At 32.5% G+C, this 16,921-nt stretch overlaps 1 protein-coding gene across 1 annotated transcript; it reads left to right on the forward strand.

The window, feature by feature from the left end:
• The first annotated feature begins 5,181 nt into the window (after window positions 1–5,181).
• Window positions 5,182–7,154, forward strand: LOC120085127 (putative UDP-glucose flavonoid 3-O-glucosyltransferase 3). Its single transcript, XM_039040990.1, has 2 exons — window positions 5,182–6,437; window positions 6,563–7,154. Exons 1-2 carry the CDS (start codon window positions 5,351–5,353, stop codon window positions 6,940–6,942), a joined length of 1,467 nt encoding a protein of 488 aa, XP_038896918.1. The 5' UTR covers window positions 5,182–5,350; the 3' UTR covers window positions 6,943–7,154.
• Window positions 7,155–16,921: the final 9,767 nt, after the last annotated feature.

Below are 16,921 nucleotides of genomic sequence, written 5' to 3' on the forward strand. Positions count from 1 at the left end.
TTTATTTATTATTATTATTATTATTTGCCGTTGTTGTTCATGCTCTCGTCAACGCTCTTTGGCATGGAAGTGACCATAATTGTGAATTTTTTCGAGCACTTGAGTAAATCCAGGTGAAGAAAAGGAGACTGAGGAGGATGAATGATGCTAAGACTATCACGATACTTGAAAGAAATCATTTGCAAAAATTGAGATCTAAGATAGTTCGAATGGGTGTGGTGATGTTCACCCTAAATTATATTTCAGGTTAAAGTTTTTTTTGGAAAATTTCACAAAATGACTCAAAACCCAACAATTTTTCTACTAATGACCTCTTCTTAAAAACTTTTCTACCACTGACCTTTTCCGTATGCGAAATTTCAAAATTACCCCAGTTTTCTTTAGCCTTTATATCACACCACATTTCTTCTTCCTTCAACGATTTCTTCAGTCCTTCATTCAATGTGCATTCAATACATCACCAACATTTCACCAAAACATTTATTCCCAATTAATATTCTGAAGAGAATGGAACGTTACTCTCATTTTTCACTTTCTGTCATCGAACTCCCTACGAAATTCTCTCATTGTTCTCTCGTAGCTTTCTCTCAGAGTTTCAGCCCAACATCTTTGTTGATCGCTTTCATCATTGGATTCAGTCCACATTTCTTCTTCCTTCAATGGTTTCTTCAACCTTTCATTCAATATACGATTATTTCTCTCAGATCGCTTTCATAATAAGTGTCGTTTAGCATTAAATTACTAGATGATCATTTATACATTACTATGCGATCATTTATACATTCCTATGCGGTCGTTTATACATTATTATGCGATCGTTTATACATTACTATGCGATGCGATCGTGTATAAATTACTACACGATCGTTCATAAATTACAATACGATCGTATAGTAAATTATAAATGATCGTGTAGTAATTTATACATGATTGTATAGTAAATATAAACGATTATATAGTAATTTATACACGATCGTTTAGTAAATTATAAACGATCGTTTAGTAATTTATACACGTTCATATAGTAAATTATAAACGATCGTATAGTAAATTATAAACGATTGTGTAGTAATTTATACACAATCGAATAGTAAATTATAAATGATTGTGTAGTAATTTATACAATATGATCGTTTACATTACTATGTGATCATTTATACATTACTATGCGATCGTTTAGACATTACTATGCGATCGTTTAGACATTACTATGCAACCGTTTACTACACGATCGTGTAGTAATTTATACACGATCGCATAGTAATATATACACGATCGCATAGTAATTTATACACAATCGCATAGTAATGTATAAACGATTATTCACTTATCAATGATTTGTTTATCCCATTGTAGATCAATGACGCTACTTTGCATCTTTGTACGATTTGGTGGGGATTGGGATGAGTCCGGAAGAAATTATGTTGTTGGTCATATGAAAGGTCTGAAAGTCAGAAATGATATAACAGTCAGTGAATTAGTGAGTATGATGCACCAACGACTGAATATCGATCTAGATATGTTTGATATACACATCAAATGTTGATACATCTATTGGTCCCGGCTCCTCCAATTGACATAGTCGACGATGAAGATCTTAGCTTCTTTTTAAAAGTAATGAGGCATCTCGGATGCTGTTATTTGTATCACTTACACCTTGTGAAAGTCATGGAGTACACCAGCATTGCAATCCAACTGGTCAACCCAATTCAATTCATACCATGTCTTCACTTGAAGATTATATTGAGCCATGTAACTTGGAGGATGACCGAAGTAAAGCTTGGTTTGATCGGAACAGTGAACCCAGATGTACTTCACAATTCAATATTGAACATGGATATGGACAATCTTCAGGTTTACAAACTTCTCCAACACCTAACATCCATGTTCCAACCCCACCTGCTCCCGTTCCACCAGTTGTGATGCCTTCGGTTCTAATGCATTCCCCCATTCCAACCGAACCCTTTCTTGATATACCCAAACCATCAGAGGGCCCATTGTACGACATCCTCATCACAATACCTCATGACTGTCTGAATGACCAGGATATAAAGATCGGTCAAATTTTCTTTTTGAAATATGACTTATCAGTTAAATTATTGATGCTTGCAATAAGAAAGAACTTTGACTACTGTTTAAAAAAGTCAACAAAGAGCTTACTAACTATTCGGTATTCGATGGAGGAATGAAAGTGGAGGGTCCGTGCAAAAAAAAAAAAAAAAAATGAAAGAAAGTGATTCCTTCAAAGTTACGAAATATCTTAGCGAACATACATGTTCTCTTGAAATGAGAACTGGTAATCATCGACAAACAAAAAGTTGGGTTATTGGACACTTAATAAAGTCCAAATACGAACAAGTTGGCTGAACCTACCGCCCAAGGGATATAATTGAGAACGTCCGACGAGAATATGAAGTGAACATTACCTACAAATGGGCTTATCGCGCTAGAGAGTACGGATTGGTGTATACACGAGGGTCACCAGAAGGATCATATGTTGTTGTTAGGGTATATGGCGAGACATTTAAGCTTGCAAATCCAGGTACCATATTTGAGGTTGAAGTAGAGGACGGAAAATACTTTAAGTACGTCTTCATGGCAATTGGTCCGTGTATCAGGGGTTTTCTAAACTGCATCCGCCCAAGAATCGTTGTTGATGGGACCCATTTGCATGAGAAATACAAAGGTATGTTGTTAATAGCAACGTGTATCAATGGAAATAACTACATATATCCTATCGCCTTCAGTATTGTAGATGGTGAGAACGATGCATCATGGACTTGGTTCATGACTCATTTGAAGGTTTCAATAGGAGACGTTCCCAATCTAGTGATTATATCAGATCGTCACATCTCAATTGCAAAGGCTGTTGCAAGGATATTCCCTGATGCATTTCATGCCCTGTGTATATACCATATTCAGAACAATTTGGTGGACAAATTTAAGAATAAGGACATAATCCCACACTTCTATCTAGCGGCGAAAGCATATAGAATATCTGACTTTCAGATGTATTGGGCTAAGCTCCATCAATATCCTGGTGTGACGGCCTATCTTGAAGAGGTTGGATTATAATGGTGGGCAAGGGTTTATCAAGCCTATTGTAGGTATGACAAGATGACGACAAATATAGTAGAATGCCTCAATGGGGTGTTGAAAGATGTCCGAGAACTACCAATCATAAAGCTATTAGAGCATATCTACGAGTGGCTACAAGGTTGGTCTATATCCGACGTACACGTGCAATGACATGCACAAACATTGTAACTGATTAAGCAATGAGTATTCTTAAGGAATCAGAATTGATGTCTAGAACATATCGTGTTTCTCTGGTGGATGTGCATATAATTAATGTGGACGATGGATATTTGGAGGGGGGGGGGTTGGTTGATCTTTGTTCACGGACATGTACGTGTATGGAGTTTAGTTGCCTCGAGATCCCATGCTCCCATGCAATATCTGCAGCGACCCTGAGAAACATTAATGTTCAAACATTATGTGCAAAATGGTTTATAGTTAAGTGTGTGCTTGTTGCTTATGCCGAACCAATCTTCCCAGTCATAGTTAAGAATGGGTTGGAGATGTTGGAGATTTTGAACCAACTCTACCACTGCAAAAGGTAGTAAGTGTAGGTTAACGTCAAACCGTCAGGATGGCTTCAATTGGAAAGGAGCCACGACAAATACACAGGTGTACACGATGTGGTCAGAAAGGACATAACAAGAAAACGTGTAGACAACTTGATAACACCTGACATTGGCCCATCTAGACTAAACAATATGTAATTTTCGCTTCGTTTTTCCTGTACAACACCAATTATACTATACAATATGTAATTTTAGCACCAATTATATTGTACAAATTTATACTATACAATATGTAATTTTAGCACCAATTATANTTATACTATACAATATGTAATTTTAGCACCAATTATATTGTACAAATTTATACTATACAATATGTAATTTTAGCACCAATTATACTGTACAAATTTATACTATACAATATGTAATTTTAATACTAATTATACTGTACAAATTTATGCTATACAATATGTAATTTTAGCACAAATTATATTGCAATATGTAATTTTAGCACAAATTTATTTAAACGATCACTTAATTATTTATTTGCTTAGTTAAATGTACAAAATCTAAACGATCGTATAACAAAACCTAAACGATCGTTTAACAAAAACTAAACGTTCGCATAATAGATATCTAAACGATCGCATACCAGATATTTCAACAATCGTATAACAAAAACTAAACGATCGCATAACAGTTAGCCAAACAATCGCATAATGGATATCCAAACGATCGCATAACAGTTAGCTAAACGATTGCTTAGTATTCTCTAAACGATCGCATAACAAAACCTAAACGATCGTTTAACAAAAACTATACGAGATATCTAAACGATTGCATAATACATATCTCAATAATCATATAACAAAAACTTAACAATCGCAAAATGGATATCTAAACGATCGCTTAGTATTCTCTCAACGATTGTATAACAAAAACTAAACGATCGTATAATGGATATCTAAACGATCGCGTAATAGCTAGCTAACCGATCGCTTAGTATCCTTTATACGATCGCTTAGTAATCTCTATCCGATTGCTTAGTAATATCTATATGCTCGCTTAAAATATTCGTAGAGACACATGTTCACCAAACGGTCTGAAAGCTTTTTAAAACTGAGGGTAATTTTGGAATTTCACATAGGGAAAAAGTCAGAGGTTGAAAAGTTTTTAGGAAGAGGTCATTGGTAAAAAAGTTTTTGGTTTTCGGGTCATTGTGTGAAATTTTCAATTTTTTTCTAATGAATTTCAATTATAAGAATAGTTTTAGAATGTTTAAGGTCATAGGTAACCTTGCATCTTTCGAAACAATACATTTATTTTTGAAACAAATGACAGTTTATATTTGTATAAGAAGTTTCCACTTAGCTTCTCCCATAAGGATGGGACCATAATTCAATGAAAAATCCTTAGGTGTATTCTATACGACACTCATATTCGTACAATTTAAACAATTATTCAATCTTAGTTTGTCACGTGGCTCACTCGTATTATTTATTATTTTTTTGGGTGATTAAATTTGTGCAATTTTTTTCTGTCGGGGAAAATCAAGATAGTTTGTGTGATCGTTGCAATCCTTGAACCTTATCTTGTGACACATGGAAATCAAACCGTTCATTTCACCATCTTCATTTCTCCACTTGGTTTAATATCTATTCTTTCCCTTCTGAACCAAAGGCACCACATACACTCCAACAAAGATTTGTTACATTGCAAACTAAAACCTCCTCCACTGTCTTTTCTCTGTAAGCCTGTTCAAAATGATCAAGAAGTTTGAGCTGGTTTTCTTCCCGATGCCGGGGATGGGTCACCTTGTATCCACGGTGGAGATGGCTAATATTCTTGTCACTCGAGATCCTCGTCTCACCGTTGCAGTTCTTGCCATTAAGCTATCCATTGATGCCAAAGCTAATGAATATATTCAATCCCTTTCTGAGTCACTTTCCAACAACACATCTATTCGTATCATTGTCCTTCCTGAATTACCTGCTATCCCAAAAGATGGGAACCATTTTTTCCTTGAAGTTCTTGAAATCTACACACCCCATGTCAAACAAGCTCTTATCTCCTCTCTTACTACCTCCACCACCCACCTTGCTGGATTTGTGTTGGACATGTTCTGCACAACCATGGTTGATATAGCTAATGAATTTCGGGTCCCTTCTTATGTATATTACACTTGTAGTGCTGCCTCTCTTGCTATTAGTTTTCATCTTGAACAACTTTACACACAAAATAATAGTAGTAATGAGGTAATCCAACAATTGAAGGATTCAGATGTTAATTCGAGTGTATCAGGCTTAGTGAATCAAGTTCCAAGTAAAGTCATTCCTGGTATCTTTTTTATTAACAATTTTGCTGTTTCGTTTCATGAACAAACTAAAAGAATGAGATCTGAAGTAAAAGGTATTCTCATCAATACATTTGAGGAAATGGAATCACATGTGATATGTTCATTGTCAACTGACTCCACTTTGCAACTCCCACCTTTGTATTCTGTTGGACCTGTTTTGCACTTGAATAAACCTATTGAGACAATGGATGGTGGAGATGTGTTGAAGTGGCTTGATGATCAACCTCCATCATCGGTGGTGTTCTTGTGCTTTGGAAGCAGGGGATCATTCGGGAAGGATCAGGTGGAGGAGATTGCACGAGCGCTTGAGCGAAGTAGGGTCCGTTTTGTTTGGGCCCTTCGGCGACCGTCATCAGAGGGTGCGCTTCAATCGGCAATCGACTATACAAACTTCGAAGACATCTTACCTGAGGGATTTCTCAATCGGACAGTAAATGTTGGGAGGGTCATCGGCTGGGCACCGCAAGTGGAGGTATTAGCCCATCCAGCCACAGGTAAGAATTCAAATATCCCTCCATATATCCCAATATGAAAATATGCACTAATAACCACCTCTCAATATCAATATTTCTGAAAAATTGAAACGCTCATATATCAATATTTTAATCCTTGGTCACAGGTGGATTCGTGTCGCATTGTGGTTGGAACTCGATATGGGAGAGTTTGTGGCATGGCGTGCCGATGGCAACATGGCCACTGTATGCAGAACAAAAATTCAATGCATTTGAAATGATTGTAGAATTGGAATTGGCTGTGGAGATCACTATAGACTATCAAAACGAATTTCAAGAACATGACAAGCCAAAAATAGTGAGCGCAGAAGAGATCGAAAGAGGGATCAAAAAGTTGATGGACAATGACAATAACGAGATTAGGAAGAAAGTGAAAACAAAAAGTGAAGAAGGTAGAAAAAGTGTAATAGAAGGTGGATCCTCCTTCATTTCATTGGGCAAATTTATAGATGACGTTTTGGCCAACTCGCTACAAGGAAGAAACTAAGGATGCAGGGCTAGACATTTTATCTATATGCAATCTACCCAATTATCCCTTCAAGGACCATTTGACACGTAGAGTTTGAGTTAAGTTAGTAATTATTGTTGGAGTGTTATAGGACCTCTGGAGTTAAAATTGTTTGTGTTTCGAATGCAAATTTCTAAGTTGAGTTGAGGTATTTGGTGCACTTATTCTAAATGAAATCGATTTCGTAGTGGTTTTTTTTTTTCTTTTGCTGGTTTTCTAAATTTCTAATTATACCCATATTTTCTTCAAATTTTTAACACTAAAAATACTTTTTTTTTTACATTCTTAAAACATAACGAATTCCTACCAAGTAAAATATATTAAACACAAATTTTAAATCCAATTTTTGAACACTCAATTACATAACATATTTTTTTTCCATTCGTAAACACCAAACATATTTCAAACAAATAAAAACTTTTCATAACTAATTTAACCCTCAATCATAAATACTAAAGAAGTTTAAAAATTGAACTTTTTTTTTGTCTGGAGAAATAATTAAAAAAACCAATTCTTATTTTTTTTTAATGAAATATGAATTTCAATTTTTATGGTTAATGTTTTTTTTTCCTTTTCTGCGCAAACATTTGATTCTTTACAATTTATTCGAAATGATATTTCATCACATCACACTTCAAGTTACTCTACCAAACCTAGGACGTGGCATGAGACGATAGATTCCAATTTAACTATAAAATCAATATCTAAAATACATTTTTAAAATACAAGTGACTAGCACTTTATTTCTAATGAAATTTTATAAAAATTTCTAGCAGGGTTTCTCCTTAAAACAAATAATTTGTTTCACACCCCAACTCCATAATTAAGTGTACCTAATCGTACACATCTCATTAATCAATTTAGAAATAAAAAACCACAACAGTTATAAACCAACAATGGAAAAGACAGTAAAGTTTCAGTCTGTAACAATCATAAAACTTCAAAGAATGGTATAACGTCCTCAAAAGTAACGCTAGCCACTTCAGTTTCAAGGACAAACCAAAATTTTAAATTTACAATGTAAAATGAAATGTAACATGCAAGAGATTGGTGTAAGATCTCAACCTCAATAGACTTGTACTACCTGTCGATAATTAAGAAAAAAAATGAGCTAATAAACCTAATGAGTGATGAGAGGTCATACGAAAAACATATTTTGAAAATATTATTAGCATAAACTATTATAGAGGATCATTCGTGAACACCATCCAAACTCTAACATGTAAAACCTTTAAGATATTCGTATTTTCCAATGCATTTAAAATCACTTTCCTAGATATTCGTATGGTAGTTTGAAAACTATGAAATCTCCAACACATAGCTTTCCAAAGAAAATAGTCTTAAAAGAAATCATAGCTTTCGTGGACATAATCTTTAAAACATGGGGCATTGCTATGAAAATTCAATACTCAACACGTACTTGAAACTGGTCTTACATACCTGTGCAAAGTAATCTCAATATACACAAAAGAGTCATGCATGCATGCAGAGCAATTTATAACATCCATAATGCTTTAAGTTCAGGATTTGGAATTTAGATTTAGCAACTAATGACCCCAACATTCCCCTACATTTCCCGTAGCCTAGGCGCGTTGCCTCAGGTCTAGGATTTGGACCAAGATTTTGAATATGAATTTGGTAGCTAATGACCTTGACATTCCCAGCATCCCTTGCGACCTAGGTACTCTAATAATGAAATACCTAAGTCCAAGATTTGGAATCTAGATTTGACATTTAACGGCCCCAACATTCCGCTGTGTCCCTTACGGTTTGGGCACGCTTGTACAATGTGGAAACATATTCACATCACAATCACCACAAGGTACATTAATCTAGTGGGTTGAAGCAAATTTTAACTTAAAATACATAAATCTCATCAATTTTAAAAAAATATGACTTTCTCATGATTCTTAAGCATTATAAACTCAAACTTTCACATCAATCTCAAATCGTATTAGGAATCATATTCTCTTGAAACCTCATTTCTTTTTTAAGAAAATCATGAAACATATTTTATTATTTCTAAAAGTTTGAGATACTTGATCTTGTCAAATAACCCTTTTGTTTTGTTTTGTTTTGTTTTTTGTTTTTTACTTTTGCTAAATGATTAAAATCAAGAGATTACTAGGAATTTACCTTTCATAAGCTCCAATAATACAAATGGCCGTTATATAAATCCCTGAAATTCAATTATACTAAACCAAGAAACATAGATGCATAAGTCTCTTTCCAAATGTAAACAATTATGGAATGAGTGTATGTTCATTTAAATCTTGAATACCCAAATAAATGGTAAGCACATAAATCATAATTGATTTCAAAACTCAAACATCATAATTTGTGATAATAGTAAAAGCAATTGCGAAATAATCACTGACAACATTATTGTAGTTTGAATTTCGAGTCAAAATTAGTCATCTCGCTGTCCACTGAACTTGAAATTAGTCTTCTCTCCTCCTTGATGAAATTATACTTCCTCAAAATCCAAATCATTTGCACCAAAGGTACAATTATTGATATATATATATATACAGCTCATCTTTTTCTTCCATTCATTTAAAATTACTTTCTTTTTAGGATTTTCCACACAAACAACAATATTAAAACACCACAATAAAAATCTCATCAACTTTGAGGTAGGAGTTAATAAAGTTTCATAATAATTATTTAGAAAGTTAAAAAGAAAGAGACCCGTGAAATAGGATAGAGACAACGACCCTCCAATTAAGCTTTGTTTTTGGTTCCACCTTAAAAGATTTCATATGAATGGAAATAGTTCCTTCGTCTAACCCCAACAGAATAAAACTTCAATTTCCTTGTTTTTCTTACCGTTTTGAAACCTTTGTAAGAGAATTTTCCGACCAAGTTTCCGGTCATCCATCTCTTCTCCACCGTGTCCTCCTTCTTACCCTTTTCTTTTTCCACACCTTTTCTTTCTTCCTTTCCCTCTTTTTCCCCTTTTTGTGGGTTCTAGGCCACAACTTTTTCTCTTCTTTATAACAAATAATAATAATAATAATAATAATAATAATAATAATAATAATAATAATAATAATAATAATAACCATTTTTTTGAATGCCGTCTCTCATCTAAAATTTCAATTTCCTTCCAATACCAATTTATTTCATATTTATTTCAATTTCCCCTTTTTTATGTCCTTTCATATGCATGACAATAGGTACAACCTCATGAATTATGGACAGTGGATGTAATACTACCCACATGTGATATGAACCATTCGAGCATAACATTATTAATTAGTTTTTATTAACTTTGATGCAGTTTTAATATTTTATCTTTTTTATGATGTTAAAGTAGATGTAATTTTATTATTTTACTATGAAGAATTTGAGTTTCTTTTATTAAGAGACTATTTAAGGTCTGACCACTAGGTTGTTTATCATAAATTTTTGGATATTAAATTTTGGGAATGACGAAGATTTATCACCAACTTTTTTGTAGTTATTGGTCTAGGATTGCGTGTTTGAGCATTCATATAAGATTGATTAACTTGCTTGTAGAGTGTTCAAACCATGAGTAGGGAAGTTGTTCTTTTTGCCTCATGGTCTTTGATAGAAAGGTTAATCCAAAATCCTTCCTTTTTGGATCGACGTTAATTGATTTGGGGATTTTTGGATTTTTTGTTAGGGGTTCAATAATTATGGGTTCTTAATTTTTAACTTTTAGGGTTTTCATATCATTTGGTATCAGAGTCTAGACTCTAGATTGTGTATATATTTTTCTTTGATTGCTTTATTTGTTAAGTCTAGTTTCTAACTAGAATTAGGGTTGTTATGTTGTTATTTCGAAAAGAAGAAAAAAAGTTGGATCAAAATCTTACATTATAATTGATTGATGGAATCTGAATTTGAATTGATATAAAAAAAAATCAAAGGTTGTCGAAGTAACAGACGTGATGTTGAACTCGTGGACTATAATTAAGCATTTTTTTAATTTCAACCCTAATAAGTCATGAGTGTGACGACAATCCTTTGATTTCTATGGGTGAGAGTGGCCAGATCGTCGACTCAACAAATCTTTGGGAATTCGTTTAATTGGGAGCTGGAAATACTAAGAAGGAATTCACTCATTCCCAACGTAAATTGCTCATTTAAGAGTTGATTTTAGGGGCTTGAACAATGTGGTGCCACACCCTCTCCTAGTCTGAGAGAAGTTTGGTCATAGTTGAATTATGATTTATTGTTCATTAGAGGGATCAGTGGTACTTAAAGAGTTGGATGTAATTATAGGGGCAAAACGGTAATTTTTGCCCAGCTGTACTTACGAGCAACTTGTGAAGGGTCATCATACTGTTAACCGGTTATATCCAATGGACACTGAAATATATTTGTAGTGCGAAGAGTGCAACTGTCGGTTTTTAGTGGAGTGTCCAACAGTTAATAGATGGTGAATAATTTAATTAAAGAGTTTAATTAATTATTCACATACCGTTGGAGCTTCAAGCTAAAGGTCCATGCCCCTCGGTAGCTCAACGGGATTTAATGAGAATCAATTTTTAGATTAATGAGAATTAAGCTAAAGGTCCATGCTCTTCGGTAGCTCAATGAGAATCCTTTTTCTCTTAAATATTTTTTACTCTTTTCTATTTTGTTGTCATAATGGACTGCTAAAGTATTGGTGCAATCCAAGATGCACCTATATATTATTAGTCACCTCTTCTAATTGTACTAACAAAAATGGTACACCTTGGATTTGGAGATTTATAGGGCTTCGGGGAGCTAAACCAATCAATAAAATGAGCTTCTCATCCATCATTAATTCTCTAGTCTTAAAAAACAAAAAAAATAGTATTGAGTAAATTTGCTCTATGAGGCTTGTTTCACTTGAATTTTCTATTCCTTTGTTTAATCTCACTTGTGCACATCAGTTTAACTTGCTTTGTTATTTAGATACTTATAGTCGGGGTATATGAATTTGAAGCTTTGATTTGAGGGGTTTTAAGGAGTTTGGTACTTAGATACTTATAGTCAAGGTATATGAATTTGAAGGAGGGGTTTTAAGGATTTTGGATGATTTAACTTAAGTGATTTTGTGAAGGGAAAAAAAAATAAAGAAAAGAGAAAAAAAAAGGAAAAAAAAAAACTTAATTTTGTTTCATCGTAGACTAAATAAAGACAGAAATAAGACAATCTATGAAACACATACACAGATACGGTTACATGATACGGATATGATCGGATACGGCGATTTGTCAGTTTTTAAAAAACTAAAATACAGATATGTCTAAAGATATGTCATTTTTTATATATATTTTTAATATATATATTTCTAAAAACGAGGATACTGATACATTGAATATACAATTTTTTTCTTAAAAAAAATATAGGATATAGATAAATTTAGCATATAAATTAATTATAATAACACAAAATAGAATACAAACACTGAAATACAATACAAAATAGCAACATCTAAGATGTTGAAGTACAATAGTTAATAAAATCCAATAGAAAAGTGACTCATATTACAACGAAGAATAAGAAGATTAGAGGGAGAAGTATGAAGATAAATAAAGAACTTCTTCATTGAATTGTTGAAGATATCCAAATGGTTTATATTTTGGTGGATTTTGTGGGAACTCAAATGTGAAGATGAAGATTTTTTAGGGTTTGCTTTTTTATTTATCTTTTCCTTTTAGTTTTGGACTCGAATAGTGAGCTTTCTATATAGATTGTCTAGTTTTAGATTGGAAAAGATTAGATGAGTTGCTTGTCTTTTTTCTTTAGAAAAAGGTATGTATAGAAATAGATACATCAAATAGCATGTTAGATACGTATCTGAGAAGTATATAGAAGTATCGGTATCCGATACGTTTCCGATACGGATTCTTTACCTCACATGAAGTATTTGTACTTCATAGAAGACAATTAAAATCACTCTTAAATTATGATCAATAGACATAAGTTAACCTAGCATACGTAACAAGTTTCTATAGACATGTGAAAGCTATAATATTGTTCACCTTTCATCAATGAAGAAGTTAATGTTGTCCAGTTTATCTCGTGGGGCATTTTTATATAGATGATATTTTGGCTAGCTTTTCAAGTATGAAACTTTGGGTCTATTTTGATTGACTTTTTAAATACTTTGTTTTTAAGTGCAAGAAAGATGTCTTTTAAACACTTAGAAAGTAAGTTCAAAACAAACTTTAGACGATGTTGAGGTTTCATGTGTTTAAATGGTAAAAGCTTCATTTGACTGTATTATCAAGTAGAGGTTATAAGGTTGATCAAAAAGGTCAAAAGCTTGAATCTCACTCAACTAATCAAAACTGAGTAGTCACCGTGCTGCATTTATTGGAAAATCGATTTGTAGATCGCAAATTCAATGAGTCCACCCTACAAGCTATTAATTTGGAATGTAAGAAAAAAGGGAAAATTATTGCACTTCGTCATTAATTGTGGACCAGACTTTTAATGGGATAGTTCAACAATATTAAATCCATTTTTAATGAGATTTAAAACAAGTTGAAAAATATGTTAGATGTCTTAATTTTATGTTAATAGAAATATCGATAAATATTAATGTTGATGAAAGTCTATGGAATGATTATGAAAGACAAAAAAAAAAAAAAAAAAAAGGTGATGATGATTGTGAAAAAAAAAAGGGCAGAAGGAAAAAAAAAAAAAAAAAAAAGAGTAAAAAAAATATTAAATCAATAAATAACAGTTAAATATCTATCATTTACATATATTTACATTAATAACATTTATCATTTATTTTTTATATTTTATTAATTTTTTGACGATATAATGAAAATATTGATTCACCAGCTAAATCGATGTTGAACTCATTTAAAAGAAATATTAAATTAATAAAGGAGATTGAGAAGGAGGAGAATGAATAATGCTAAGACTTTCCCTATAATGGAATGAAATCATTTGCAAAAATTGAGACATAAAACGGTCAAATGATATGGTGGTGTTCACTCTTCATTTTTGTTCCACAACTCCAAGTTACCTTACATTAGACCATGTTTTAATTTTTGTCTAGCATTCTAAAACATTTCTATTATAATTAAAATAGTTTGGAACATTTATGAGAGGTCAAAGATAATATTGTATATTTTAAAACGATAAAGATATTTTTAAACAAATGACCAAGTATAAGTGTATGTGTGTATTATATATATATATATGTATAAAGCAATAAAAAATATATAGCAATAAATGAATCTAAAAAAGAAGTTTCTACATAGCTTCTACAATAAGGATAGGACGGCTTGCAAACATAACATTTTGGCCCAAACTAATTGCAGATATAGTATTAACAAAAGAATATAGTGAATATAACTAAATTAGATTCCAACCTATACAATAAAAAGCCCATCAGCGCACGATCAAACCACAACCATCTATCGATGATTCGCCTTTCCAAAATCCCTAGCCAATTGATCTTCTTCAAACGATGATCTCTAGCCCACGGTCAACGTTAGAATTTAATTTCTTCTTCTTTTTTTTTTTTTTTTTGTTCGAAGAAATCCTAATCCAATTGATCTTCTTCAAATGACGATTTTCATTTTCAACATTTGCCAAACTCTAACATCTACCAATAAAAAAATTCCGACTTCTCCATTTAACATTCGTTGTCAACGACAATATTCTTCTAGTGCACTCGTTGTTGATCGTTTGTCAATTCCTTTTGGTTTATGCACTCTGGTGTGTAATCTGATCACCCTGAAATAAAGGTGAGAAGCTTCCTTATTATTTCTTCTCTTTGCTCGGTAGATTTTGAAAGTGTAACATAAGTTGATTATTCTACTATTTTTCATTTTTTGATTGGGGTCTATCGGTGATAGAAATCTATTTGTCTTTTATTTTTTGATTGGGGTACTTTAAACTACAATAGTCTTAAAGAATGTTGAAAGATTTTTTTTTTTTTTTTTTTAATTTTTATTGAGGCCTATCAGTGGTAGAAATTTATTTGTTTATTGTTTTTTTTCCCAATAGGCTTAAACTTCAATAGGCTTGGGGTACCTTATACTTCAAGAGGTTTGAAATCAGTGATAAAAATCTATCTGTTTTTTATTTTTTTATTTTTTTATTAAGGTACTTTAGACTTTAATAGGCTTAAGGAATGTTAATATACATCTATTTGTTTTTCGATTGGAGCTTATCGATGATAGAAATCTTTTTATTTTTTGTTTTTCAATAGACTTAAACTTGAATAGGCTTAGGGTAATTTAAACTTCAATAGGCTTGAAAACGGTGATAGAAATATATTTGTCTTTTGTTTTTTGATTGGGGTACTTTAAACTTCCATAGGCTTGAAGAATGTTGAATAATTTATTTTTTGTTTTTCATGAAATGTAAGTAAATGCATGGTTCGACTTTTTTTTTTTTTTTTTTTTTTTATGTTGTTGATTAGAGTCTATCAGTGATAAGTTTCTATCACTAATATACTTAATAGATGTTGAATTTATTTTCATGCAATGTAAGTAAATGCATAATTTCGCTACTGTTTTTTTTTTTTTTAATTATTATTTGAGTCTGTTAGTGATAGGTTTCTATCACTGATAAACTTGAAGCATGTTAGATTTATTGATTAGAGTCTATCGACGATAAGTTTCTATCACTAATAGATTGAAAGTGGTGAAGTCTTATCACTAATAAGACTTCACCACTTCCCAGTCTATCAGTGATAGAAACGTATGAGCGATAAGTTTATCACTAATAGACTTCACTACTTCAAGTCGATTAGTTCAATAAGTTATAAGTTCTATCACCGATAAACTTGAAGTGTTTAGTATGTTGATCGAAGTGTTTATTACTATTTTAACAGATTGATAAATGAGAGATAATTATGGAAAGCGAACCAAGGAAAAGGCAACAAAAAGAGCCTTAGAACTTGAAGAATCATCAACCTAAACCATCAAGTTGGAGAATGCGAATGACCAGAAGATTGCAAGAGAATAGAAGAATGCAAAGGACCAGAAGATTCAAGAGAATAGAAGAATGCAAAGGATCAAAAGAATACAAAGGACCGGAAGAAAGTTTCTCCAAAAAAACAAGACATTCTCCTAGAATCAAGGATTGTGCCCCTAGTTTTGACTAAAAAATCTCCCAGATGTATACTGTAGCTGTAACTTAGTTTTGTGTGACTTAGTTTTGTGGATAATGTAGTACATTAATATTGTATAGTATCTTAGTTTTTGTGGATACTATAGTATTAGTGATAGAAAAGATCCATGATAGACATCAGAGTGACATTAACTTCATATGTAGTTGATTTTGTCATATAGATATAGAAAAATGTTGGATCGTTAGTTGAATCATTGCAAATTATGTCCCTTTGTGCTTCCTATTTTAAAGTCCTAAGGCCTAAACCCTTGTTATTATGTAGTGGGTGCTGAAGTCTATCAGCGATAGGCCAATATATGTGATAGAAATTACAGTGACATTACTTCAAATTGATGCTACTTTTTTTCATGTTTGTACTTGATTTTGCATTTTTATTCTATAAAAGTATGTTGGATCATTGAAAATTATGTGCCTTTGTGTTTAATGGTATTCTTTAATGGGTCTTGAAGTCTATTAGTGATAGACCAATATCAATGATAGAATTCAATGACATTACTTCACATTGAATCTGAAGCAAATTAAATATATATACTATTAATAAAAATGGAAAAAGTAATTAGAAATTTCTTACCTGAAGTGACAATCGATTATCCATTGTATCTGACTACAGGTAGCTCCAAACAAAATCTCTATCATTCAGATTGGAAATCCTTGTATCATGAATAGACCGACAAAATTTCAGTTCGGACCATGGATGAATCTCCAAATGGCTGAAAAACGATTATTATCGGATGAAGCTTTCTTCCATTTTTCCTTGGTTTATGCATTATACAAAAGCCGGCCGCTGCTCCTTGGTTTTAAAAATTAAAACCCAGCCCATTATGGACCTCCACATGAAGTGCAAATAACCCATCGT

The sequence above is a fragment of the Benincasa hispida genome, chromosome 9 (assembly GCF_009727055.1).
Source record: "Benincasa hispida cultivar B227 chromosome 9, ASM972705v1, whole genome shotgun sequence".
In the NCBI taxonomy this organism is placed as follows: domain Eukaryota; kingdom Viridiplantae; phylum Streptophyta; class Magnoliopsida; order Cucurbitales; family Cucurbitaceae; genus Benincasa; species Benincasa hispida.

What these genes read in the sequence shown, in the direction of transcription:
- LOC120085127 (XM_039040990.1), top strand. Translation starts at nt 5,351, where the DNA reads ATGATCAAGAAGTTTGAGCTGGTTTTCTTCCCGATGCCGGGGATGGGT. An exon ending in ATTAGCCCATCCAGCCACAG is followed by an intron (nt 6,438 to 6,562) that starts GTAAGAATTCAA and finishes CCTTGGTCACAG; the next exon opens with GTGGATTCGTGTCGCATTGT.